The sequence below is a fragment of the Scyliorhinus torazame genome, chromosome 6 (assembly GCF_047496885.1).
Source record: "Scyliorhinus torazame isolate Kashiwa2021f chromosome 6, sScyTor2.1, whole genome shotgun sequence".
In the NCBI taxonomy this organism is placed as follows: Eukaryota; Metazoa; Chordata; class Chondrichthyes; order Carcharhiniformes; family Scyliorhinidae; genus Scyliorhinus; species Scyliorhinus torazame.
The window spans coordinates 43,308,777-43,336,630 of record NC_092712.1 but is presented as its reverse complement, the minus strand read 5'-3'; the positions used below and the strand labels follow the sequence as shown (position 1 = coordinate 43,336,630).

Genomic DNA, 27,854 nt, shown 5'->3' with positions numbered 1-27,854 from the left:
CGTATTGTTAAACATGAAGGCAGCCGACCGTTGGTCAGTGAGGAGACTGAATCTCCTGCCGGACAGGTAATGCCGCCAATGTCGCACAGCTTCCACAATGGCTTGGGCCTCCTTTTCGACAGAGGAGTGCCGAATTTCGGAGGCATGGAGGGCGAGGGAAAAGAAAGCCATCGGCCTGCCCGCCTGGTTGAGGGTGGCGGCAAGTGCTACGTCTGATGCATCGCTCTCCACCTGAAAGGGGAGGGACTCGTCGACTGTGTTCATCGTGGCCTTGGCGATGTCCGCCTTGATGTGGTTGAAAGCCTGGCCCTCAGCCGTCAGGGAAAATCTGTGGACTTGATGAGTGGGCGGGCCTTGTCTGCATAATTAGGGACCCACTGGGCGTAATACGAGAAAAACCCCAGGCATCGTTTCAGGGCCTTGAGACAGTGGGGGAGAGGGAGTTCCAGGAGGGGGCGCATGCGGTCGGGGTCGGGCCCTAGGACTCCATTTTCCACTACGTAGCCAAGGATGCCTAAGCGGTTGGTGCGAAACACGCATTTCTCCTTATTGTAGGTGAGGTTAAGGAGTTTGGCGGTATGGAGGAATTTTTGGAGGTTTGCGTTGTGGTCCTGCTGATCGTGGCCACAGATGGTGACATTATCCAGGTACGGGAACGTGGCCCGCAGCCCGTACTGGTCAACCATTCGGTCCATCTCTCGCTGGAAGACCGAGACCCCATTGGTGACGCCAAAGGGAACTCTAAAGAAATGATAAAGGCGGTCATCTGCTATGAATAAAGTGTATTGGCTGTCCTCCGGGTGGATGGGGAGTTGGTGGTAGGCGGACTTCAAGTCTACTGTGGAGAAGACTCCATATTGTGCAATCTGATTGACCATGTCAGATATGCGTGGGAGGGGGTACGCGTCGAGCTGCTTGTACCGGTTGATAGTCTGACTGTAGAATTGAATTGAATTGAATTGAATCAGTAAGGCAGCTCCTTTTAAATTTCAGGAGTTTAAATTAATTTAAATTAAGCTAGTATTGTGCAGTGTAGGTTAACAAGGGCTGCCCCACCCACTCACATAACTGGTTGGCAGTTAAGTGTCAGTCACTTTAATCTACTTTGATCTAAAAGCAGGTGGGGGAGGGGAGTCAATTCAGGACAGTTTAAAAAGAGCCGCTTGTAAACTCACTCCCAGTGAGCCAGAGAGAAGACAGCCAGGAGTGAGACAGCAAAGAGTGAGTTTGGGAATTTGAATCGAGGTGGGAATTCAAAGCTGGGTGGGGAGGAAGTGCTTTTTGTGACTGGTAAGTAGTGTTTCTGTTTTTCTGTTTCTTTTCATTGGTATATTTATTTATTTTTTTTCTTCGTTGTTTATTTATTTATTTAAATTTTTTGGGGGGAAATTGAAATTGTTGAAGTTAACCGAAGGTTCAAGACATGGCAGGAGATCTCAGACCCGTGTCATGCTCCTCGTGTGCGATGTGGGAGCTCAGGGACACGTCCACTGTCCCTGGCTCCTTCACGTGCAAGAAGTGTGTCCAGTTGCAGCTCCTGTTAGACCGCTTGACCGCTCTGGAGCTGCGGATGGACTCACTTTGGAGCATCCGCGATGCTGAGGACGTCGTGGATAGCACGTTTAGCGAGTTGGTCACACCGCAGGTGAAAGGTACTGAGGGAGATAGTAAATGGGTGACCAAAAGACAGAGCAAGAGTAGGAAGGCAGTGCAGGTGTCCTCTGCGGTCATCTCCCTGCAAAACAGATATACCGCTTTGGATACTGTTGAGGGAGATGGCTCACCAGGGGAAGGCAGCAGCAGCCAGGTTCATGGCACCGTGGCTGGCTCTGCTGCGCAGCTGGGCAGGAAGAAGAATGGCAGGGCTATAGTGATAGGGGACTCAATTGTAAGGGGAATAGACAGGCGGTTCTGCGGACGCAATCGAGACTCCAGGATGGTATGTTGCCTCCCTGGTGCAAGGGTCAAGGATGTCTCGGAGCGGCTGAAGGACATTCTGGCTGAAGGACATTCTGGTAAGCGACGCGGCAGGTTGTTACAGGAAGATATGGGTTCGACGACAAGGAAAATTAGGAGAAAGGTTAAGAGGAAATATAACTTAGGAGAGGTTTCTGATCGAGGTGTTAAGATTCAGAACAGAGGTAAAAAAGCCAACATAAGTGTACTTTACCTGAATGCTCGTAGTATTCGGAATAAGGTAAACTAGTTGATGGTGCAAATCATCGTGAATGACTATGATTTAGTGGCCATTACTGAAACATGGTTAAAGGATGGTCACGATTGGGAGTTAAATATCCGAGGGTATCAAACTTTTCGGAAGGACAGAGTGGATGGTAAGGGAGGTGGTGTAGCTCTGTTATTTAAGGATGACATCCGGGCAACAGTAAGGGATGACATCGGTGCTATGGAGGATAAGGTTGAATCCATTTGGGTGGAAATCAGGAATAGTAAGGCGAAAAAGTCACTGATAGGAGTAATCTATAGGCCACCAAATAGTAACATTATGGTGGGGCAGGCAATAAACAAAGAAATAACAGATGCATGTCGAAATGGTACAGCAGTTATCATGGGGGATTTTAATCTACATGTTGATTGGTTTAACCAGGTCGGTCAAGTCAGCCTTGAGGAGGAGTTTATAGAATGTATCCGCGATAGTTTCCCAGAACAGTATGTAATGGAACCTACGAGGGAACAAGCGGTCCTAGATCTGGTCCTGTGTAATGAGACAGGATTGATTCAGGATCTCATAGTTAGGGATCCTCTCGGAAGGAGCGATCACAATATGGTGGAATTTAAAATACAGATGGAGGGTGAGAAGGTAAAATCAAGCACTAGTGTTTTGTGCTTAAACAAAGGAGATTACAATGGGATGAGAGAAGAACTAGCTAAGGTAGACTGGGAGCAAAGACTTTATAGTGAAACAGTTGAGGAACAGTGGAGAACCTTCCAAGTGATTTTTCAAAGTGCTCAGCAAAGGTTTATACCAACAAAAAGGAAGGACAGTAAAAAGAGGGAAAATCGACCGTGGATATCTAAGGAAATAAGGGAGAGTATCAAATTGAAGGAAAAAACATACAAAGTAGCAAAGATTAGTGGGAGGCTAGAGGACTGGGAAATCTATAGGGGGCAACAGAAAGCTACTAAAAAAGCTATAAAGAAGGGTAAGATAGATTATGAGAGTAAACTTGCTCAGAATATAAAAACAGATAGTAAAAGTTTCTACAAATACATAAACCAAAAAAGAGTGGCAAAGGTAAATATTGGTCCTTTAGAGGGTGAGAAGGGAGATTTAATAATGGGAGATGAGGAAATGGCTGAGGAACTGAACAGGTTTTTTGGGTTGGTCTTCACAGTGGAAGACACAAATAATATGCCAGTGACTGATGGAAATGAGGCTCTGACAGGTGAGGACCTTGAGAGGATTGTTATCACCAAGGAGGTAGTGATGGGCAAGCTAATGGGGCTAAAGGTAGACAAGTCTCCTGGACCTGATGGAATGCATCCCAGAGTGCTAAAAGAGATGGCTAGGGAAATTGCAAATGCACTACTGATAATTTACCAAAATTCACTAGACTCTGGGGTTGTCCCGGCGGATTGGAAATTAGCAAACGTGACACCACTGTTTAAAAAATGAGGTAGGCAGAAAGCGGGTAATTATAGGCCAGTGAGCTTAACTTCGGTAGTAGGGAAGATGCTGGAATCTATTATCAAGGAAGAAATAGCGAGGCATCTGGATGGAAATTGTCCCATTGGACAGACGCAGCATGTGTTCATAAAGGGCAGGTCGTGCCTAACTAATTTAGTGGAATTTTTTGAGGACATTAACAGTGCGGTAGATAACGGGGAGCCAATGGATGTGGTATATCTGGATTTCCAGAAAGCCTTTGACAAGGTGCCACACAAAAGGTTGTTGCATAAGATAAAGATGCATGGCATTAAGGGGAAAGTAGTAGCATGGATAGAGGATTGGTTAATCAATAGAAAGCAAAGAGTGGGGATTAATGGGTGTTTCTCTGGTTGGCAATCAGTAGCTAATGGTGTCCCTCAGGGATCAGTGTTGGGCCCACAACTGTTCGCAATTTACATAGATGATTTGGAGTTGGGGACCAAGGGCAATGTGTCCAAGTTTGCAGACGACACTCAGATCAGTGGTAAAGCAAAAAATGTAGAGGATACTGGAAGTCTGCAGAGGGATTTGGATAGGCTAAGTGAATGGGCTAGGGTCTGGCAGATGGAATACAATGTTGAAAAATGTGAGGTTATCCATTTTGGTAGGAATAACAGCAGAAGGGATTATTATTTAAATGATAAAATATTAAAACATGCTGCTGTGCAGAGAGACCTGGGTGTGCTAGTGCATGAGTCTCAAAAAGTTGGTTTTCAGGTGCAACAGGTGATTAAGAAGGCAAATGGAATTTTGTCCTTCATTGCTAGAGGGATGGAGTTTAAGACTAGGGAGGTTCTGCTGCAATTGTATAAGGTGTTAGTGAGGCCACACCTGGAGTATTGTGTTCAGTTTTGGTCTCCTTACTTGAGAAAGGACGTACTGGCACTGGAGGGTGTGCAGAGGAGATTCACTAGGTTAATCCCAGAGCTGAAGGGGTTGGATTATGAGGAGAGGTTGAGTAGACTGGGACTGTACTCGTTGGAATTTAGAAGGATGAGGGGGGATCTTATAGAAACATATAAGATTATGAAGGGAATAGATAGGATAGATGCGGGCAGGTTGTTTCCACTGGCGGGTGAAAGCAGAACTAGGGGGCATAGCCTCAAAATAAGGGGAAGTAGATTTAGGACTGAGTTTAGGAGGAACTTCTTCACCCAAAGGGTTGTGAATCTATAGAATTCCTTGCCCAGCGAAGCAGTTGAGGCTCCTTCATTAAATGTTTTTAAGATAAAGATAGATAGTTTTTTGAAGAATAAAGGGTTATGGTGTTCGGGCCGGAAAGTGGAGCTGAGTCCACAAAAGATCAGCCATGATCTCATTGAATGGTGGAGCAGGCTCGAGGGGCCAGATGGCCTACTCCTGCTCCTAGTTCTTATGTTCATCCCTGAGTTTCCCAGATATTCCTGTCTGTCCTTGTGCCACTTTCCACAAGAGCCTCCCTGGAACTCCCACTCTGTCTTTGTGCCTCTTTCATCCCTGTGGTTTCCCTGATGCTCCCGTTCTGTCCTCATGCCATCTTTATCACCGGACTTTGTCCAAACTCTCAAACTGTCATCATGCCACATTCAGCTCCGAGTCTCCTTGGAAATCTTGCGCTGACCTTGCAAAACATTTAACCCTGAGTAAACCAGCTTTTACTCCCATTCTCTGCTTTCTGTTAATAAGCCAGCAATGCAGTCGACTCTGCCACTTGCCCCATGATTCTAAATTCTCTGCCCTTATTCATTAATCTATTATGGAGTACCTTATTGTAAGTCTTTTCCTCAGAATTTCCATCCTCTGTACTGCTCAGGATTCCATCCTAGTTACATTTCTGGTCAATATAGGCCCCAGGTTTTGATGGTGGAGATTCAGCAATGGTAATGCCATTAAATGCCAAGGGGAGTAGGTTAGATTCTCTCTTTTATAAAAGCAAAATATTACTGATGCTGAAGATCTGCAATAATAACAAAGTGCTGCAAAAACTCTGCAGGTGTGGCAGTATCTGTGGAGAGAGAAACAGAGTTAATGTTTCAAGTCCAATGTGACACGTGTTTGGAAGTTATTGCAGTCTCTCCTGTTGGATGTTGGTCATTGTTTGGCACTTGTGTGGTGTAAATATTACTTGGCATTAAGGAGCCCAAACCTAAAAGTTCTCCAGGTTTTGCTGCTTGCATGGACTACTTTAATATCTGAGGAGATGGCTATAATACTGAATATTGTGCAATTATCAGTGAACATCACTACTTCTGCACTTAATTTGGAGGGAAGGTCAGTGATGAAGCAGCTGGAGATGGTTAGGCTAAGCACACTACCCTGAGTAACTCCTGAAGCAACATCTTGTGACAGATGATTGGCCTTCAACAACCATAACCATAATCATTTGATCTATGAATGACTTCACACACAGTGAAGAGTTTTCTACCAGATACCAGTTGACTTGGATTTTGCACAGGTTCCTTGATGCTGCACTCAGTCAAATAAGAACATAAGAACCAGGAGTAGGCCATCTGGCCTCTAGAGTCTGCTCCGCCATTCAATGAGATCATGGCTGATCTTTTGTGGACTCAGCTCCACTTTCCGGCCCGAACACCATAACCCTTTATTCCTTTATTCTTCAAAAAACTATCTATCTTTATCTTAAAAACATTTAATGAAGGAGCCTCAACTGCTTCGCTGGGCAAGGAATTCCATAGATTCACAACCCTTTGGGTGAAGACGTTCCTCCTAAACTCAGTCCTAAATCTACTTCCCCTTATTTTGAGGCTATGCCCCCTAGTTCTGCTTTCACCCGCCAGTGGAAACAACCTGCCCGCATCTATCCTATCTATTCCCTTCATAATTTTATGTGTTTCTATACGATCCCCGCGCATCCTTCTAAATTCCAACGAGTACAGTTCCAGTCTACTCAACCTCTCCTTGTAATCCAACCCCTTCAGCTCTGGGATTAACCCAGTGAATCTCCTCTGCACACCCTCCAGCACCAGAACGTCCTTTCTCAGGTAAGGAGACCAAAACTGAACACAATACTCCAGGTGTGGCCTCACTATTACAGCATTACCTCCCTAGTTTTAAACTCCATCCCTCTAGCAATGAAGGACAAAACTTCATTTGTCTTCTTAATCCCCTGTTGCACCTGTAAACCAACATTTTGTGACTCATGCACTAGCACACTCAGGTCTCTCTGCACAGCAGCATGTTTTAATATTTTATCATTTAAATAATAATCCCTTCTGCTGTTATTCCTACCAAAATGGATAACCTCACATTTGTCAACATTGTATTCCATCTGCCAGACTCTAGCCTATTCACTTAGCCTATCCAAATCCCTCTGCAGACGTCCCGTATCCTCTGAACGTTTTGCTTTACCACTCATCTTAGTGCCGTCTGCAAACTTGGACGCATTGCACTCCAAATCATCTATGTAAATTGTGAACAATTATGGGCCCAACACTGATCCCTGGGGGACACCACTAGCTACTGATTGCCAACCAGAGAAACACCCATTAATCCCCACTCTTTGCTTTCTATTAATTAACCAATCCTCTATCCATGCTACTACTTTACCCTTAATGCCATACATCTTTATCTTATGCAGCAATCTTTTGTGCGGCACCTTGTCAAAAGCTTTCTGGAGATCCAGATATTCCACATCCATTGGCTCCCCGTTATCTACCGCACTGGTAATGTCCTCAAAAAATTCCACTAAATTAGTTAGGCACGAGCTGCCCTTTATGAACCCATGCTGTGTCTGCCCAATGGGTCAATTTCCATCCAGATGCCTCGCTATTTCTTCCTTGATAGATTCCAGCATCTTCCCTACTACCGAAGTTAAGCTAACTGGCCTATAATTACCCACTTTCTGCCTACCTCATTTTTAAACAGTGGTGTCACGTTTGCTAATTTCCAATCCACCCCAGAGTCTAGTGAAATTTGGTAAATTATCACTCGTGCATTTGCAATTTCCCGAGCCATTTCTTTTAGCACTCTGGGATGCATTTGATCAGGGCCAGGAGACTTGTCTACCTTTAGCCCCATTAGCTTGCCCATCACTCCCTCCTTAGTGATAACAATCATCTCAAGGTCCTCACCTGTCATAGCCTCATTTCCATCAGTCACTGGCATGTTATTTGTGTCTTCCACTGTGAAGACCGACCCAAAAAACCTGTACAGTTCCTCAGCCATTTCCTCATCTCCCATTATTAAATCTCCCTTCTCATCCTCTAATGGACCAATATTTACCTTAGCCACTCTTTTTTGTTTCATATGAAATGAATGAAAAGAAATGAAAATCACATATTGTCACAAGTAGGCTTCAATGAAGTTACTGTGAAAAGCCCCTAGTCGCCACATTCCGGCGCCTGTTCGGGGAGGCTGTTACGGGAATTGAACCGTGCTGCTGGCCAGCCTTGGTCTGTTTTCAAAGCCAGCGATTTAGCCCAGTGTGCTAAACAGCCCCATATAATGCTTCCTTGATGTGAAGGGCAGTTACTCTCAGCAAACCGTACCTTTTTTGACCATGTTTGGACCAAGGTTACAATGAGGTCAGGAGCTATGTGGTCCTGACGGAACCCACACTCAGCATCAGTAAGTGCCATTTGATAGTAAGATCAAGGAATTTCATCCTCGTGGGTAGTGGGAGTCAGAAAAATTTCAAGCTGAGCCACCTGCCTTGGCAGAAAGTGCTTCCAAAGGCGGGATCTTCATTGCTTTGAGGTGAGTGTGGGCTGGTGTTAGACCAGTTGAACAATGAAACATTTTGGGGCATGCTGCTTGAATGTGGGCTATTTACAATGCTAGCTTCAGTACAATGGAATTTCACCGCAGTTAACATAAAATCAGAGAGATCCTCCATCCCTTGGGCGGCACGGTAACACAGTGGTTAGCTCTGTGCTTCACAGCTCCAGGGTTCCCGGCTTGGGTCACCGTCTGTGCGTAGTATGCACGTTCTTCCTGTGTCTGCGTGGGTGTGCTCCGGTTTCCTCCCACAGTCCAACGATGTGCAGGTTAGGTGAATTGGCCATTGCTAAATTGCCCTTCGTGTCCAAAAAGGGTTTGGTGGGGTTTCTGGGTTATGGGGATAGGGTGGAGGCCTGGGCTACAGTAGGGTGCTCTTTCCAAGGGCCGGTGCAGACTCGATGGACTGAATGGCCTCCTTTTGCACTGTAAATTCTATGATTCTATGATCCCTCATCCTTCACATCTCTTCAACCTCCAAACGTCCCATGTGCCAACCATTCAAAACACATGCACTTTACCCACCCCCTTTCTCCGCACTTACCCCCAATGCCAAACAATGTCCTTCCAACCCCACCATGGTCCCTTATGCCTCTGGCTTGGCGCCCAGACAACTATTTTGCTTGTTAAAACACCTGAGCCCCAGATAAAATGTTGTTTGATGGACAGCTCATGCTCCCTGATCACTGCTGTCAATTTCACAATATTTGTTTACACAATGTTAAATAGTTTCACATGTTTGTGGTTTTGTTGTCGATACTTTGAATGTTCTGAAAGATTGAAACTTTTATTGCCTTTTGGCTAGAAAGTCGTGAAAGAATTACTTTCTCTGAAGCTTTTTTTTACATTGGCTATAGGATGTGGTTGGAAGGGCAGAACTTGGTCTGAGAGGAATGAGGGGCCATAAGGACTTGGTTGAAGGGCAGAGCTTGACATAAGGGTCATTAAGAGCCGTAGGGGGCATGGTAGGTGGGGTGAGGGGCATAGCTTGACATAGGGTGAGGCATGGGGAGGACCTTTTGAACTTAAGCTTTGAAGGGATTTCTGATGCACATTAGGGTTCCTAGCTCCATGAGGGGCTGTGAATCATGACTCTTTAAAAACCTGGCCCACCTCCATAAAAATTGTTGAAGAATAGGACATTGCTATATCTGCATTGAAGCCAACCTGGTCAAGAGTGCTAGATGTGGACTTTTGGCAGGAGCCAGTGGGTATCCTTTAAAGGCGCTCTCAACAATCAGAAAGTCCGGGAATCCCAAAATCAGGACAGCCCGTCGTTTTTAAAGGGCTCCCAAATCCTCCCGGCTCTGTGAAAATCCAGACCATTATCACGACACTACTATCCCCGAACCAAAGTCAGTCGTGCTAGAACAATTCATCTCGCAACATGAATCTGTAGCCACTCCGGAGATTTTGAAAATGAATCTTACTGTATTTGTACTCTATCTCTCATATTGCAGAAAAGCCAGTGGTCTTCATGAAATTCTTGGATGACATCGTTGGAGAAGAGAGAGGAATGATAACACTGGAATGTGAAGTATCTAAGCCTAAAGTCATTCCTGTCTGGAAAAAAGATGATGTGGTTCTTGGTTCAAGTGACAAATATGAACTACTGCATGCTGGAAAAACACTTTGTCTTATAGTACATGACCTGAATAAAACTGATGCTGGACTGTATACTTGTGACATAGGCAGCGACAAAGCAAGTGCTAAAGTCACTATCCAAGGTATGCAGTACTGTTGGCTGTCTTATTGTAGACTGACAAATAGTGAAAAACAAATGGAGGAAGCTTTTTGTATACCATTTAGAGGTTGAAAAAGAAGTAAGGCTTTTTTAAGGGGACTATTTTTCTGAGGTCTGCGTCCACGCACCAGATCATAAATAAAGTTAATGAAAAAGGAGATGAAGGCCCTCAAAACTCGATCTTTGTCCTGGAATTTATTGGGATTTTTGAGAGTAGCTCTTTAGTTTCTAAGGCTGGTATCGGATTGCTCAAATGTTCCTATCAAACGAAGAAACATTTGAAGATTTCCTGCTTTTCTGCATAATTTTTTATTGTTTCATATGAAGTGTACCCATTTTTAAGGGTGTTGAAAGGGGTTTTTGGTGCACTTGCAATTTCCTTGGATTGTAAAGCCTGACATCTTAGAATCATAGATAAGTTACAGCATAGAAGGAGGCTATTTGCATCCACTCTCTACATGAGCATTTCAGCTAGTTAAATCACCTCGCCTTTTCTGCTTAATCCTGTTCATTTTCTGTTAACTTTAGGTGTTTATCCAATTCCCTTTTGACTGCTACAATTGAATTTGCCTCCGCCATCCTATCAGGAAGTCTGTTCCAGATCCTAACCACCAGCAGCATAAAAATGGCCAAAGGGAACAGTTCTCTCCAAATATTCTGTCTAAATGCATTGTATTTAATTTTCCAAAATCTCCTAGATTCTGGAAAGGTCTCAGCAGATTGGAAAATAGCAAATGTGACTCCTCTGTTCAAGGCAGGAAGGAGATAGAAAGCAGGAAACAGTAGACCAGGCATCTTAACATTGTTGTAGGGAAATTGCTGGAACCTATTATCATGGAAGTTATGGTAGGACAGTTCGACATGCTTGTGTGAAAGGGAAAACATATTTGACTAATTTATTGGAGTTCTTCGAGGAAGTAACAAGCAACGTGAATAAAGGGGAACCTGAAGATGTGCTGTACTTAGATTTCCAGAAGGCCGATGACAAAGTGCCATATCAAAGATTACTATGCAAAATAAGAGATCATGGTGTAGGTGATAAGATAACAGCATGGGTAGAGAATTGGTTAGCTAACATGAAGTGGGGAGTAAATGGGTCTTTTTCAGGTTAGCAAGATGTGACAAGTGGAGTGCCACAAGGAGCAGTGCTGGAGCCTCAACTATTTGTTATTTATAGCAATAACTTGGATGAAAGGACCAGATTAATTATTGCAAAATCAGCTGACAATATAAAAATAGGTAGGAAAGTAAGTTGTGAAGAGGATATAAGGATTCTGCAAAGGGACATAAATGAGTCAAGTTATTGGGAAAAGATTTGGCAGATGGAGTATAATGTGGGGAAATGTGAACTGCTACACTTTGGCAGGAAGAATAGAAAAGAAGCATATTCTATAAATGGAGAGAAATTATAGAACCCTAAAGTACAGAGGGATCTGGGTGTTCTGGTACATGGAAAATAGTTGTTTGGTAATACAGACCTTGGTAGAGCAGGCGGCCCGATGGTGGGTTTCTGAACGGAATTCCTTAAGTATCCGCCATGCATAGATTTGTATGCAAGGGAGCGTGAATCACTCCTGGGCGCTGCTCCTAGCGCCAGCGCAGACAGGTGCGATTCTACTCTGGCTGGAGAACTCAGTCTGCCAAGTGAAGAATCTCGCCAGTGTTTTACTTCGGAAAAGGCTTTTTTCTCCAATGTCTTTATGAAACAACTTTCTCAGCCTGTCCTGCCACCCTGAATGATTTGTGCACATATCCTCCCAGCTCGCTTCGCTTTTGCAACCTCTTTAGAATGTGCCTTTTAATTCATTTTACCCTATTTGTTCTTCCTATCAGAAAGTATCATCTTTTGGGCTGTATTTTCCATGCCTGGTGGGCATGCCTGGTGCGCATTTAAAACCCAATGGGTGGATGCCTACCACCTACCTACCTGCTTCTACTCTCCATAAGACCATAAGACATAGGAGCAGAATTAGGCCTCTCAGCCCATCGAGTCTGCTCCGCCATTCAATCATGGCTGATATTTTCTCATCCCCATTCTCCTGCCTTCTCCCCATAACTCCTGATCCCCGTATTAATCAAGAACCTATCTTTCTCTGTCTTAAAGACACTCGGTGATTTGGCCTCCACAGCCTTCTGCGGCAAAGAGTTCCACAGATTCACCATCCTCTAGCTGAAGACATTCCTCCTCACCTCTGTTTAAAGGATCGTCCCTTTAGTCTGAGATGGTGCCTCTGGTTCTAGTTTCTCCTACAAGTGGAAACATCCTCTCCACGCCCATTCTATCCAGGTCTCGCAGTATCCTGTAAGTTTCAATAAGATCCCCCCTCATCCTTCTAAACTCCAACGAGTACAGACCCAGAGTCCTCAACCATTCCTCATACGACAAGTTCTTCATTCCAGAGATCATTCTTATGAACCTCCCCTGGACCCTCTCCAAGGCCAGCACGTCCTTCCCTAGATACGGGGCCCACAACTGCTCACAATACTCCAAATGGGGTCTGACCAGAGCCTTATACAGCCTCAGAAGAACCTCCCTGGCCTTGTATTCTAGCCCTTTGACATGAATGCTGACATTGCACTTGCCTTCTTAACAGCCGACTGAACCTGCACATTAACCTTAAGAGAATCGTGAACAAGGACTCCCAAGTCCCTCTGTGCTTCTGATTTCCTAAGCATTTCCCCATTTAGAAAATAGTCTATGCCTAGGTTCCTCCTTCCATAGTGAATGACCTCACACTTTTCCACATTGTATTTCATTTACCACTTCATTGCCCACTCTCCTAGCTTGTCCAAATCCTTCTGCAGCCCCCTTGCATCCTCAATACTACCTGTCCCTCTACAGATCTTTGTATCATCTGCAAACTTAGCACCAGTGCCTTCAGTTCCTTCTTCCAGATCATTAATGTATATTGTGAGAAGTTGTGGTCCCAGCACAGACCCCTGAGGTACACCACTAGTCACTGGCTGCCATCCTGAAAAAGACTCCTTTATCCCCACTCTCTGCCTCACAACAATTTTACCAGAGATGGGGTGCTGTCATGCAGAAGCTTTTAAAGTTGGCAATAAATGTCCAGTTAAGGGCCTCATCCAGCCACAGCCAGGCTTTAATCAGCAGCGGAAGCGACCAAAGTCAAATGGCCAGCCTGGCAATATAATAAAGGCAAATTTCTGGTGATGCTGTAATTTGAATCAAAAACAGAAAATGCTGGATAATCTCAGCTGGTCTGACAACATTTGGGGAGTGAAAACGGAGCTAACGTTTCAAGTCAGGGTGACTCTTTGTCAAACCTGGTGGCCAGTGTCTTTCCTGAACAGTTCCACATGACCCTAAGCTACCCTAAAGGTGTTTTGATTCAGACTCCCCACTATGACTTCTCAAACCGCAACCCAATCTGCTTCTCCATGTCTTTGCACCCGGTGAGACCACCACCACTTACAATGAGATCCAGTGCAGGTTGTCTCTTTGCTGCCTGAGTGCAATACTGACAGTGGTTACCTCTCCCAGTGGCGCTGTCATCATTGGAGCAATGCTGGTCTCTGATTTGGCAGCTCTCTGAGGTGGAACTTTACAAACATGCAAAATAGGAGCAGAAGTAGGCCTTTTGGCCCCTCATGTCTATTCCACCATTTGCTAAAATCATGGCTGATCTGTTTATGTTTTAAATCCCACATTCCCGTCTACCCCCAATAATGTTTGATTCCCTTGCATCACAAGAACCTCTACCTCCTACCTTAAAAACATTAAATATTGATGAAAGTAGGACAGTGGATGTTGTCTACATGGACTTCAATAAGGCCATTGACAAGGTCCCTCAAGGCAGAATAGTACAGAAGGTGATGTCACACGGGATCAGAGGTGAGCTGGCAAGATGGATACAGAACTGGCTCAGTCATGGAGGTTAGGGGGTAGCGGTGGAGAGTGCTTATCCAAATGGAGGGCTGTGACTAGTGGTGTTCTGCAGGGATCAGTTCTGGGACATTTGTTGTTTGTGGTATATAAAAATGATTTGGAGGAAATTCTAACTGGTCTGATTAGTAAGTTTGTGGCTGACACAAAGGTTGGTGGAATTGCGGATAGCGATGAGGACTGTCAGAGGATACAGCAGGATATAGATCGGTTAGAGACTTGGGTGGTGAGATGGCAGATGGCGTTTAATGGGATAAATGTGAGGTAATGCATTTTGGAAGGTCTAATACAGGTGGGAAATATATAGTAAATGGCAGAGCTCTTAAGAGGCAGAGGAATCTGGGTGTGCAGGTCCACAGGTCACTAAAAGTGGTAACGCAGATGGAGAAGGTAGTCAAGAAGGCAGACGGCATGCTTGCCTTCATTGCGCGGGACATTGAGTATAAAAATTGGCAGGTCATGCTGCAGCTGTATAGAACCTTAGTTAGGCCACACTTGGAATATAATGTTCAATTCTGGTCACCACTCTACCAGAAGGATGTGGAGGTTTTGGAGAGGATACAGAAGAGGTTTACCAGGATGTTGCCTGGTATGAAGGGCATTAGCTATGAAGAGAGTTTGGAAAAAATTGTTTTCTTCTCACTGGAACACCGGAGGTTGAGGGGCGACCTGATAGAAGTCTACAAAATTATGAGGGGCATGGACAGAGTCTATGGTCAGAAGCTTTTTCCTAGGGTGAAAGTGTTAATTATTTTGGGACATAGGTTTAAGGTGCAAGGGGCAAAGTTTAGAGAAGATATGCGAGGGACGTTTTGTGCACAGCGGGTACTGGGTGCCTGGAACTCATTGCTGGAGCAGGTTGTGGAAGCAGGTACAATAGTGATGTTTCAGGGGGTCTTGACAAATACATGAATAGCATGGGAATAGAGGGATAGGCCCCAGAAGTGTAAAAGGTTTTAGGTTAGATGGGCAGCATGGTCGGTACAGGCTTGGAGGATCGAAGGGCCTGTTCCAGTGCTGTACTTTTGTTTGTTCTTTGTTTGACCCCGCCTCCACCACCTTCTGATGCAGAGAATTCCAACGTTGCACAACCTTCAAAAACTTTCTGCCCCATAAAATGGGCAACTTCTTCTCACCTGACCACCCCATGCATATTTTCTTCAGTTCTTTTTCTTCTGATGTTTTAAGGAAGAAAAATTTGCATTTAAATATTGGTATTTGGGACCAACAGACGTTTCATCGCTTAAATATAGTCCAGAAAATAGGGAATTATTCATAGAATTCCTACAGTGCATCAGGAGGCTATTCAGCCCATCGAGTCTGCACTGACTCTTTGAAAGAGCACTCCACCCAAACCCAGTTCCTTGTCCTATCCCAATAACCCCTTAACCTAACCTGCACATTCCTGGATGCTGAGGGGCAATGTAACATAGCCAATCAACCTAACCTACACATCTTTGGACTGTGGGAGGAAACCGGAGCACCTGGAGGAAACCCACGCAGACACGGGAGAAAGTGCAAACTCCACCCAGACAGTCACCCAAGGCTGGAATTGAACCCGGGTCCCTGGCACTGTGAGGCAGCTGTGCTAACCACTGTGCCGCCGTGCACCCATATTTGCTTATTCTTCTATGAAAGACTGTCATGGGATCTTGTGCACCCACCCAAACAGGCAGACATGGCCTCAGTTTAATATCCCATCTGAAAGGTAGCACCTCTCACAGTGCGGTGCTCCCTCAGTACTGCACAAGTGTGTCAGCCTTGATTTTAGTACTCAAGCCCTGGAGAGAAACTTAAACTCAGAACCTGTGTAATTCAGAGGTAAGTGTTGCCAATGGAACCACAGTTAACATTGTGTGCTAAAAAACATTTGTGGATGAACAAACTTGAACACCATTTAAAAAAATGTTTTCGTTCATGACATGTTGGTGTTGCTGGGTAGGCCAGCATTTATTGACCGTCCCCAGTTGCCCTTGATAAGATGGTGGTGAGCTGCTTTCTTGAACCGCTGTAGTCGATGTGGTGTAGGTACTCCCACATTGCTTTCAGGAAGAGAGTTCCAGGATTTTGATCCATGCGTGAGAATGAAGAAACAACAATATAGTTTGCAGTCAGAATGGTGTATGGCTTATGGGGAACTTTCAAACGATGCTACCAAATCTATTTGACAACACTCTTTGAGGAATAATTCTGTACTTACAATGACTTGAATAAGAATTTTCCCCATTGCAGACATGTAAGATCACTAGAATTGGTGCAAATTACTGTTGAAGATCAAAGCACATCAGAGCCAATAATCAAGTTATGTCTGGTTTTGCTTTAAGTACATACTTTGTTGCAGATCTGAACATTGGAATCACAAAACGACTCAAGAGCACAGAGATTAAAGAAGAAGAAAATGGATCTTTTGAATGCATACTTTCTCATGAAAGCATCGATGAATATTACTGGACCGTAAATGGGTTGTCAGTGGAAGGCAATGAACGATTTGAGGCATTTAACATTGGCCGAAAATACATCCTCAACATTAAGGAGACAACTCTTGCTGATGCTGGAGAAGTTATTTTCCATGTACGAAATCTCAGCTCGAAGGCCTCATTGATGGTAAAAGGTATGATCTATTTAAATAATTAAATTTTGCACAGGGCAGACAGCACTGAAGTGGTAATGTCACTGGAATAGTCATCCAGTGGCCCAGGCTAATGCGCTGGGGACATGGGTTCAAATTTTGTGATGGCAGTTGGTGGAATTTGAATTCAATTAATAAATCTGGAATTAAAAACTAATCTCAGTAATTTGTAACCCTGAAGCTATTGTTGATTGTTGTAAAAGCCCATCGAGTTCACTAATGTCCTTTAGGGAAGGACATCGCATTTGGACTACGTGTGATGCCAGACTCTCAGTCCTCTGAAATGGTCTAGCAAGACAAGATGGAGCAGACTCTTACGTTTGGGGAATGATTTGGCAGACGTGGAGGTGGTAGCTTCACCCGTGATTACAGAGAGTCCGAGGGAAGTACTACCGATAGTACCTACCAACAGTAAGGCATGTGGAAATGAGAATGGGCATCAAATGTCTCCAAGAACAAATTGTTTCAGTCCTTATTATTAAATGTGAATAAGGCCTGTGATTATGAAGATTCTGATGAGGTAAAAGCTGTAAAACAAAGAATGGTGCATATATAGCCAACCAACTCTGCGATGTTGAACCGTCAGCTGTGCTTGTCACTAAAAATAATCATGTGAAGGAAAAGAGAGAATGTGAAGCTGGAGGGGTTGAAGAGTGTGTATTGGTTAAAAATAAACCAAATATTTCCATCAGCATTGACAATATTGCTTGTATTCTGGCTGCAGAAGATCCTCAAATTTTGGATAAACATTCATTGGACAATCAGAAAAGACTGGCTGCATTATACGAGAGGCAGAAAGAGATAGAAATGCGGAAGAAACTTATTCAAGGGGTCCTCTCTAATTTGGACAGTCAGGAATTAAATGGAAGCACAATGTCTTTGATTTTGAAGAAGAGTGAAAACAAGGCACTGTTTGCAGATATCAGAGGGAGTTCTAAAACCAGAGATGTAGGGCGGGATTCTGCGACTCCCCCGCCGGGTCGGAGAATCGCCAGGGGCTGGCGTGAATCCCGCCCCCGCCAGCTGCTGAATTCTCCAGGGCCAGGGTTTTGGCGGGGGCGGGAATCACACTGCGCCGGTCGTCGGCCGCTGGCAGCGGCCCACCCGCCGATTCTCCGGCCCGCGATGGCCCGAGTGGCCGCCCATTTTCAGCGGGCCCCGCTGGCGTAAATCACAACAGGTCCTTACCGGCGGGACATGTCTCCACGGGAGGCCTGCAGAGTCCTCGGGGGGGGGGGGGGGGGGGGGGGGCGTGGGGGGATCTGGAACTGGGGGGTGCCCCCACAGTGGCCTAGCCTGCGAGTGGGGCCCACCGATCCACGGGCGGGCCTGTGGCATGGGGGGACTCTTTCCTTCCGCACCGGCCGCTGCCACCCTCCGCCATGGCCGGTGCGGAGAAGAACCCCCCTGTGCATGTGCTGGGATGACGCCAGCACACGCTAGCGCTCCCGCACATGCGCCAACTCGCGCCGGCCGGCGCAAGCCCTTCGGTGCCGGTTGGCGTGGCGCCAAGCCCTTCCGCGCCGGCTGGCGTGGCGTCAAACACTCTGGCGCCAGCCTAGTCCCAGAAGGTGCGGAGGATTCCGCACCTTCGGGGCGGCACGACGCCGGAGGGGTTCACGCCACTTGTCGGCGCCGGAGTGGCTCGCCCCGCTGGTTCGCGGAGAACCTTATCAACCAATGATGATCGGAGAGACGAGATAATGAAGATAGTAAAAGAGTATAGAAGGAGTTGTAGGGAAATATCATGGACACTCCGTTAACTAATCATGATATAGACATAATATACTCTGATCCCAATAGAGCCACATCTGTCTCGACTAAAACCACGCAGACTGGCTCAGTTAGAGACTGGAATGCATGGGCGTCATTCTCCGACCCCCCGCCGGGTCGGAGAATCGCCGGGGGCTGCCGTGAATCCTGCCCCTGCCAGTTGCCGAAGTCTCCGGCACCGGAGATTCGGCAGGGGCGGGAATCGCGGTGCGCCGGTTGGCGGGCCCCCCCGCTCGATTCTCCGGCCCGGATGGGCCGAAGTCCCGCCGATAAATTGCCTGCCCCGCCGGCGTAAATTACAGCACCTATTTACCGGCGGGACAAGGCGGCGCGGGCGGGCTCCGGGGTCCTGGGGGGGGCGCGGGGCGATCTGGCTCCGGGGGGTGCCCTCACGGTGGCCTAGTCCGCGATCGGGACCCACCGATCCACGGGCAGGCCTGTGCCATGGGGGCACTCTTTCCCTTCCGCCTCTGCCACGGTCTCCACCATGGCGGAGGCGGAAGAGACTCCCTCCACTGCGCGGGAAACTGTCAGCGGCCGCTGACGCTCCCGCGCATGCGCCGCCCCGACATGTCATTTCCGCGCCAGCTGGCGGGGCACCAAAGGCCGTTTCCGCCAGCTGGCGGGGCGGAAATTCCTCCGGCGTCGGCCTAGCCCCTCAATGTTGGGGCTCGGCCCCCAAAGATGCGGAGAATTCCGCACCTTTGGGGCGGCGCGATGCCCGTCTGATTGGCGCTGTTTTGGGCGCCAGTCGGCGGACATCGCGCCGTTTCGGGAGAATTTCGCCCACGGTGCCCGTTGGATATGTTGCGGAAACAGACGATGATCCATAACTCCCAAGTGGAGGGCCATCCTAATGAGCGAACTGGTGCTTGCCACCCGGACCATTCCAGATCATTTAAAATGGCCATAGATACCAGTGACCTGCATGGGTAATAGTAATGAAGAGATGGGAGTGGGCCTGGCTGTGGTGCTCTTTCGGAAGGTCAGTGCAGCATCAATCGGTTGAATGGCCTTCTTCTGCACTGTAGGTATTCTATGATTCTAATGGGCAGAATTTTCCCCCCAAATGGCAGTGTCTCCTGAGGAACAGTCAGGTTTTCTCTCCAGATCTTCTGACACTTTGTCAAAAAAAAGCAGAGGGATGTGTTTTGCGGTGTCACTCTGACGGAGGTGGGCCTCATGGAGCCGACAAGCCCTCTCCCTCCACACCAACGGTGCACAGCTTCCGTGCTTCCCCCAATCACCATTGCCGGCATTCCCACATACTGAATGCCCCACCCCCTGCCAGTGCCAACCTAGCAGTGATAACCTGCCATGTTCCTGACCACCGGAGGCCTAGACAGGCCCCCATGCCCCGGCTTGCTCATTTCAACTGCCGGACATCAGTAGAGATTCCTGCTGGCGTGACATCATCCTGGCAGGGGTGGGCCACATTTGACACCCCTGGAAATGCATCATTATGCTGTTTATGCATATTTATTTTCATGCAAAATGATTTTTAAAAAAATAATATTTTATCGAGGTATTTGAAAGTTTTTATAACAGAAACAATGACATCAACATGGTAAAATAAACATTTCCTCCCCCAGTCCAATCTTCACACACCTCAACCATACAACACCAATCCGCATCCCCGGGAATACTACATGTGCTGACATTTTAATTTTCCCCGAGAAAGTCGACGAATGGCTGCCACCTCCGAGTGAACCCTAACATTGACTGTCTTAAGGCGACCTTTATTTTCTCGAGACTGATAAACCCAGCCATGTCACTAACCCAGATCTCAACACTGTCGAGTCCCTCCACATTAACAAGATCCGTCTCTGGGCTACCAGGGAGGTAAAGGCCAAGATGTCGGCCACTTCCGCCCCCTGAACTCCCGGATCTTCCGACACTCCAAAGATCGCTACCTCCGGACTTGGCACCACCCGTGTTTTTAGTACCGTGGACATTGTCTTAGCAAAATCCTGCCAAAACCCTCGAAGCTTCGGGCATGCCCAAAACATGTGGACATGATTTGCTGGGCTTCCCGCGCACCTCGCACACCTATCCTCAACCCCGAAGAACTTACTCATCTTAGCCGCTGTCATGTGTGCCCGGTGGACTGCCTTAAATTATACCAGGTTAAACCTGGCGCATGATGAGGAGGTACTAACCCTGCTGAGGGCATCCGCCCACAGCCCCGCCTCTATCTCTCCTCCTAGCTCGTCCTCCCACTTGCCCTTAAGCTCCTTTTCCTCCGCCTCCGAAAGCTTCTGGTAAATATTGTTGCTAACTTTTGGTTTGTTCAATTGGCTCTGTTTTATAACCTTTGCTGTCGAGTCGCCAGGTAGCTTTATGTTACCGCCATGAGGTTCAAGTTCAAGTAATGATCAATAACCCAATACACCAATTCGTAAGATTCAAATCAAAGCACATTTATTATACACAGTATTCGCTACTCATGCATAAATTCTATTTCTAAGCTACTTCTACAACTAACAGGCCTATACTTAGCTTCAGACTGGCCCACCAGGTCAGGGGAACAAATGGCCTTTCGTTCGGGTTCTGAGTCTGCGGGATTCGAAGTTGGTACGGATTGGTAACTAGGAGCGCCTATCTCGTAGCGAGCGTTGATTTAAGACTTACTGGGTTTCGGCGGCAGCTGCACTGGTCACTGTCAAGGATTGGTTCGCGTTGCTGAGTGACCCGGCCAAGAAGAACAATTTGAACTTGGGGGCTTAACTTTATAGTCCCCAGGGGCTTCCCGCCTTTCGGGGCGGACCCTGTACCTGGTTCCAAGTGATTGGACTTTGTTCCAATTGCTTGGTTCGATTTCTCCAATAATGTAGCGGTTCCCTGATCGATGGGCGGTCTTGAGGTGTCCGTTAACCTCTTTTGTGTTGGCTCCTGCTCGCGCCGGGGAGTCTGACTTGGCTTTGTTTATCCCAAATGTTTCGATTGTACCTGGGGATCGCTCATTAGTATGTAGATGGCTGCTACATTATTATGCAGATGGCTGCTTGTATCGATGCTGTCTGGGCTTTTGCAGAGTTTAATACACAGTAAACTTGCACCTGCTAGTTTCTGCCTGTGTTGGCTGAATTTCCCTGCAGCCTTTGCTGTTCTCCATTTTACGTCGGGAGTTGTCCAACCCAGGTGGCTACACACGCTCCTTGTGATCCTTTTTAAAAAATATATATTTATTAAAGTTTTTTAACACAATTTTTCTCCCATACAAACAATAACCGCCCCCCCCCCCCCACCGCCCACGTAACAAAAAAAAAAATGAGAAATCGCGCAGAGCAAGATATATACATGGCAAAATGATATATTTACACAGCTTTGTACACTGGTCCTCACCCGTACGTGCCAGTTTCCCCAACCCTTCATGTTATCTCTTGCTCATCCACCCTCCCAGGCAGTCCCCCCTTCCCCCTCCCCCCCCCCCCCCCCAGGATGTCCCCTCCACTCCCCCCCCACCCCCCCAAGGTTGCTGCTGCTGCTGACTGACCTTCCTCTAACGCTCCGCGAGATAGTCTAGGAACGGTTGCCACCGCCTGTAGAACCCCTGCGCAGACCCTCTCAAGGCGAACTTAATCCTCTCCAACTTTATGAACCCAGCCATATCATTTATCCAGGCCACCAGGCTGGGGGGCTTCGCCTCCTTCCACATTAGCAAGATCCTTCGCCGGGCTACCAGGGACGCAAAAGCCAGAATGCCGGCCTCTTTCGCCTCCTGCACCCCCGGTTCGTCCACTACTCCAAATATTGCTAGCCCCCAGCTTGGCTTGACCCGGACTTTCACCACCTGAGATATTGCTCCTGCCACTCCTCTCCAGAACCCCTCCAGTGCCGGGCATGACCAAAACATATGGACATGGTTCGCCGGGCTCCCCGAGCACCTTCCACATCTGTCCTCTACCCCAAAGAACCTACTCAACCTCGCCCCCGTCAAGTGCGCTCTGTGGACCACCTTAAATTGTATCAGGCTGAGCCTGGCACACGAGGAGGAGGAATTAACCCTACCTAGGGCATCAGCCCACAGACCTTCCTCAATCTCCTCCCCCAGCTCCTCCTCCCATTTACCCTTCAACTCTTCTACCAGCGCTTCCCCCTCTTCTTTCAACTCCTGGTTTATTTCCGACACCTTGCCCTCCCCGACCCACACACCCGAGATCACCCTATCTTGAACTTCTTGTGCCGGGAGCAATGGGAATTCCCTCACCTGTCGCCTCACAAAAGCCCTCACCTGCATATATCTAAAGGCATTTCCCGGGGGTAATTCGAACTTCTCCTCCAGTGCCCCTAGGCTTGCAAACGTCCCGTCGATGAACAGGTCCCCCATTCTTCCAATCCCCGCCCGATGCCAGCTCTGGAACCCCCCGTCCATCTTCCCCGGGACAAACCGGTGGTTACCCCTGATCGGGGACCACACCGATGCTTCCATTGCACCCCGGTGCCGTCTCCACTGGCCCCAGATCCTTAGCGTTGCCGCCACCACCGGGCTCGTGGTATACTTTGTCGGCGAGAGCGGCAGCGGTGCCGTCACCAATGCCCCCAGGCTCGTTCCTCACAGGACGCCATCTCCATCCTCTTCCATGCCGCCCCCTCTCTCTCCATAACCCACTTGCGGATCATCGCCACATTTGCTGCCCAGTAGTAGCTCCCCAGGTTTGGCAGCGCCAACCCTCCTCAGTCCCTACTGCGTTCCAGGAACCCTCTCCTTACTCTCGGGGTCTTATTCGCCCACACAAACCCCATAATACTCTTGCCTACTCTCTTAAAAAAGGCCTTAGTGATCACGATGGGAAGGCACTGAAACACAAACAGAAACCTCGGAAGGACCACCATTTTGACCGACTGCACTCTACCCGCCAGCGAGAGCGGTAACATGTCCCATCTTTTAAAATCCTCCTCCATTTGCTCCACCAACCTCATCAGATTCAGTTTATGTAGGGTCCCCCAACTCCTGGCTATCTGGATCCCCAGATACCGAAAGCTGCCCTCCGCCCTCCTCAGCGGTAGGCCCCCTATCGTTCTTTCTTGGTCCCCCGCCTGTAATACAAAGAGCTCACTCTTCCCTACATTGAGCTTATAGCCCGAAAACTGCCCAAACTCCCTTAGAGTCTGCATGATCTCCACCATCCCCTCCATTGGATCCGCCACGTACAGCAACAGGTCATCCGCATATAGCGACACCCGATGCTCTTCTCCCCCTCAGACCACCCCCCTCCGTTTATTAGACTCCCTCAATGACATGGCCAATGGTTCGATCGCCAATGCGAACAACAGGGGGGACAGGGGGCACCCCTGCCTCGTCCCTCGGTGCAGTCGAAAGTACTCCGACCTCCGCCGGTTCGTCACTACACTCGCCATCGGGGCTCTGTAAAGGAGCTTAACCCAATTGATAAAACCTACCCCGAACCCAAACATTGGTGTTTAGTTGCCTGCCCTTTACAAATCCCGTCTGGTCCTCGTGGATTACCCCCGGGACACAGTCCTCGATCCTCGTGGCAAGCACTTTTGCCAGCAACTTTGCATCCACATTGAGGAGCGAGATCGGCCTGTACGATCCACATTGCAGCGGGTCCTTGTCCCGCTTTAGGATCAAAGAAATTGTCGCTTCCGACATTGTCGGGGGCAGGGTCCCCTCCTCTCTTGCCTCATTAAAGGTCCTCACCAGTAGCGGGGCCAAGTCTGCGTACTTCGTGTAGAACTCCACCAGGAATCCATCCGGTCCCGGGGCCTTCCCCGCCTGCATGCTCCCCAAACCCTTGCTCAGCTCCTCCAACCCAATTGGTGCCCCCCAACCAGCCACCTCTTGCTCCTCCACCCTCGGGAATCTCAGCTGACCTAGGAATAGTCTCATCCCCCTCTTCCCCCGCTGGGGGCTGGGATCTGTCCAGCTCTTCGTAAAAGGCCTTAATTACCTCGTTTATTTTCGTCGCACTCCGAACCGTGGCTCCCCTTCCATCTTTGACTCCCCCTTTTTCCCTCGCTGCCATCCTCTTACGGAGCTGGTGTGCCAGCATCCGACTAGCCTTTTCCCCATACTCGTAGGTCGCCCCCTGCACTTTCCTCTACTGTGCCTCCGCCTTCCCTGTGGTCAACAGGTCAAACTCCGTCTGGAGCCGTCGTCTTTCCCCAAGTAATCTTTCCTCCGGGGCCTCTGCGTATCTCCTGTCCACTCTCAAAATCTCCCCCACTAACCTCTCCCTTTCCATATCCTCTGTCTTCTCCCTATGAGCCCTAATGGAAATTAGCTCTCCCCTGATCACCGCCTTCAACGCCTCCCATACCACCCCCACTCACACCTCCCCATTGTCGTTGGCCTCCAAGTACCTTTCGATACACCCCCTCACCTTCCCACACACCACCTCGTCCGCCAGCAGTCCCACATCCAGCCGCCACAACGGGCGTTGGTCCCTCTCTCCCAGCTCCAGTTCCACCCAGTGCGTTGCATGGTCCGAAACGGCTATTGCCGAATACTCCGTCCCCTCCACCTTCGGGATGAGCGCCCTACCCAGAACAAAGAAATCTATCCGGGAGTAGGCTTTGTGTACATGGGAGAAGAAAGAAAATTCCCTGGCCTGCGGCCTTGCAAACCGCTATGGGTCCAGTCCCCCCATCTGATCCATAAACCCCCTAAGTACCTTGGCCACCGCCGGCCTCTTTCCAGTCCTTGATTTGGAGCGGTCCAGTGCTGGATCCAACACTGTATTGAAGTCCCCTCCCATTATCAGGCCTCCTATCTCCAGGTCCGGAATGCGCTCCAGCATGCGCTTCATGAATCCTGCATCATCCCAGTTCGGGGCGTATACGTTTATCAACACCACCCACCGCTCACCATTACATATCGCCCTCCATTGTCCGCTACAATAGTCTTGGCCTCAAATGACACCCGCTTTCCCACCAATATTGCCAGCCCTCTATTCTTCGCGTCCAGTCCCGAGTGGAATACCTGTCCTACCCATCCCTTTCTTAGCCTGACCTGGTCCGCCACCTTCAGGTGTGTCTCTTGGAGCATGGCCACGTTCACCTTCAGTCCCTTTAAGTGCGCGAACACTCGAGCCCTCTTCACCGGCCCATTCAGGCCCCTCACATTCCACGTTATCAGCTGGATTGGAGGGGCTCTCACCCCCCCCCCCCCACGCCCCGCCGTCTAGGCATCTCCTTTTCTGGGCCAGTCCCGTGTCCACGCCTACCTCATCCTCCAGTCCCCCAGAGAGGGGACCCCCGTCCCGACCACCTCTTCTGTGTCCCATTCCCCTTCGGCCAGTGCAGCAGCAACCCTTCCCCCCCCCCCCCTTCCCCCCCTCCCCCCGCTAGACCCCTGTCTAGCTTTTTTGCTCCCCCCATGTCACTCCCGTAAGTCAGCTGACGCCTGCTGACCCCGGCTTCCCCCGCCGTCCCATTGACCTCCCCGCGTGGTAGTCTCCCAATCCATATGCATTCTTTCGTTCCCCTTCCCGCCTTTCCAAAGCCCGCTCCGCCCCCTCTGGCGCAGCTCCTGTCGCGGCCTTGCCTCTCTCCCCCAGCCCATGTAACATTTCCTGCGCGTGATTGACCCCCTATATACAACAACCATCACACATCAAACCACAAAACATCCCCCCCACCCTCACAAACCCTCAATTAGAGTCCAACTTTTCGGCTTGTACAAAGGTCCACGCCTCTTCAGGCGTTTCAAAGTAATAGTGTTGGCCCTTGTATGTGACCCACAGTCGCGCTGGCTGCAGCATTCCGAATTTCACTTCTTTCCGGTACAACGCTGCTTTGGCCCGGTTGAAACCCGCTCTCCGCTTTGCAACCTCTGTGCTCCTGTCCGGGTATATTCGGATCTCTGCATTGTCCCACTTACTGCTCCGCTCCTTCTTGGCCCATCTCAGGACCCACTCTCTGTCCGTGATAGGGTGGGACCTCACCACCATCGCCCTTGGCGGCTCATTTGCCTGGGGCTTCTTCGCCAGCACCCGATGTGCCCCGTCCAACTCCAGCGGCCTCGAAGGGGCCTTCATGCCCATCATCGCCTCGAGCATTGTGCTCGCGTATGCCCCGGCATCAGCCCCCTCCACTCCCTCAGGGAGACCCAAGATTCGCAGATTCTTTCTCCTCGACCTGTTCTCCAGGTCTTCGAGTCTTCCCGCCCACCTCTTGTGTAGCGCCTCGTTCTGCTCCACTCTCACCGCCAGGCCCACGAGCACGTCCTCGTTCTGACTGACTCTTTTCTGTACCTCCTGGATCTTAGCTTCGTGGGCCTTCTGGGTGATCCCGAGTCCTTCAATTGCCGAAAGCATAGGCGCCAACATCTCCTTGTGCATCTCCTCGCGTGCTCCTCGAAGCAGCGCTTAGTGAACTCCTGCAGTTCCACTTTGTCCCTTGCCGCCACCATTTTGTTTTCTTTCCCTCGCTTCTCCCGTTGCTCCAGTGCCGCTCCTTTGGCCGTTACACTTCTGGTCCGTTTCATAGAAGTTGGAGGGGGACCTCTCTCTTTCCTTCCCCACGGGTTGCGTCAGAAAAAAAAAAAAAAAGTTCCGTTGGGGCTCCTCTAACGAGCCCGAAAGTCCGTGGTAGTGGGAGCTGCCGAATCGTGCGGCTTAGCTCCCCATAGCCGCAACCGGAAGTCGAGAGGGAATCCTTTTGGCAGTGTTCGCTTCACCAGTCTGCCCCAAAAAGTCTATGGAAACTCCTGAAAAAGGTCTGAAAGTCCGTTCCAGACGGGTGCTGCCGAATGCGCGACCTACTCCTCCATGGGCGCCACTGGAAGCCTCGTCCCTGCTTCTTCAATGGCCTTGGTAGATCTTTTCACAGTTGTTCCCTCTGCTGCTAGAATTCACCTTTGATAGAGTCAAGTCAGATTGCAGCTTTAAGCTTGCCCTTCCCCCGCCTGCATGCTGGAAGAGGCCTTTGTCTATTGCTGCAGCTCAAGCCAAATCTTTTACTGTTTCTGCCGGGTCTGGTAGCCAAAAGACATAACATTCCTGGGGGACACTGTCAGGGGAATGCTGCAGTCTTCTTCCCACACCGGGAAATGTCAAACAAATGCCGTGAGTGCCCTGTAAAAGAGCCCAAAAGTCCGTTCCAAGCGGGAGCTACCGAATATGCGACCTAGCTCTGCATAGCCGCACCCGGACGTCCTCACCTTCTTCAATCACCTCTTGATCAGGCTGTACAATATTTTGCACCTCCTTTGCTTCACTTGGGCTTGCCTTTCCCACTTTAACAAACCCCACTGTCTTATCCTGTTTGACCATATCAGCCTTCCCAGTGCTTTTCTTCAACCACCAACACTGACTTCACATGGCCTAGTTTATTACAGTGAAAACATTTGAAACTTTTCACTTCTTTTCCACCCTCCTGGATTTCTTTTTTAACCTGAGGTACACTCTCATTATTATCTCCCATCAGATCACCTTTACCTTTACCACTTGAG

General features: G+C 48.6%; 1 protein-coding gene across 1 annotated transcript in view; it reads left to right on the top strand.

The window, feature by feature from the left end:
• Positions 1-27,854, top strand: part of LOC140424765 (obscurin-like) — a 1,044,598-nt gene that overhangs the window by 333,465 nt on the left and 683,279 nt on the right. Inside the window, 2 exon segments of the mRNA XM_072508149.1 lie at positions 9,844-10,110; positions 16,376-16,645. Of these exon segments, the coding sequence (XP_072364250.1) occupies positions 9,844-10,110; positions 16,376-16,645 (537 nt within the window).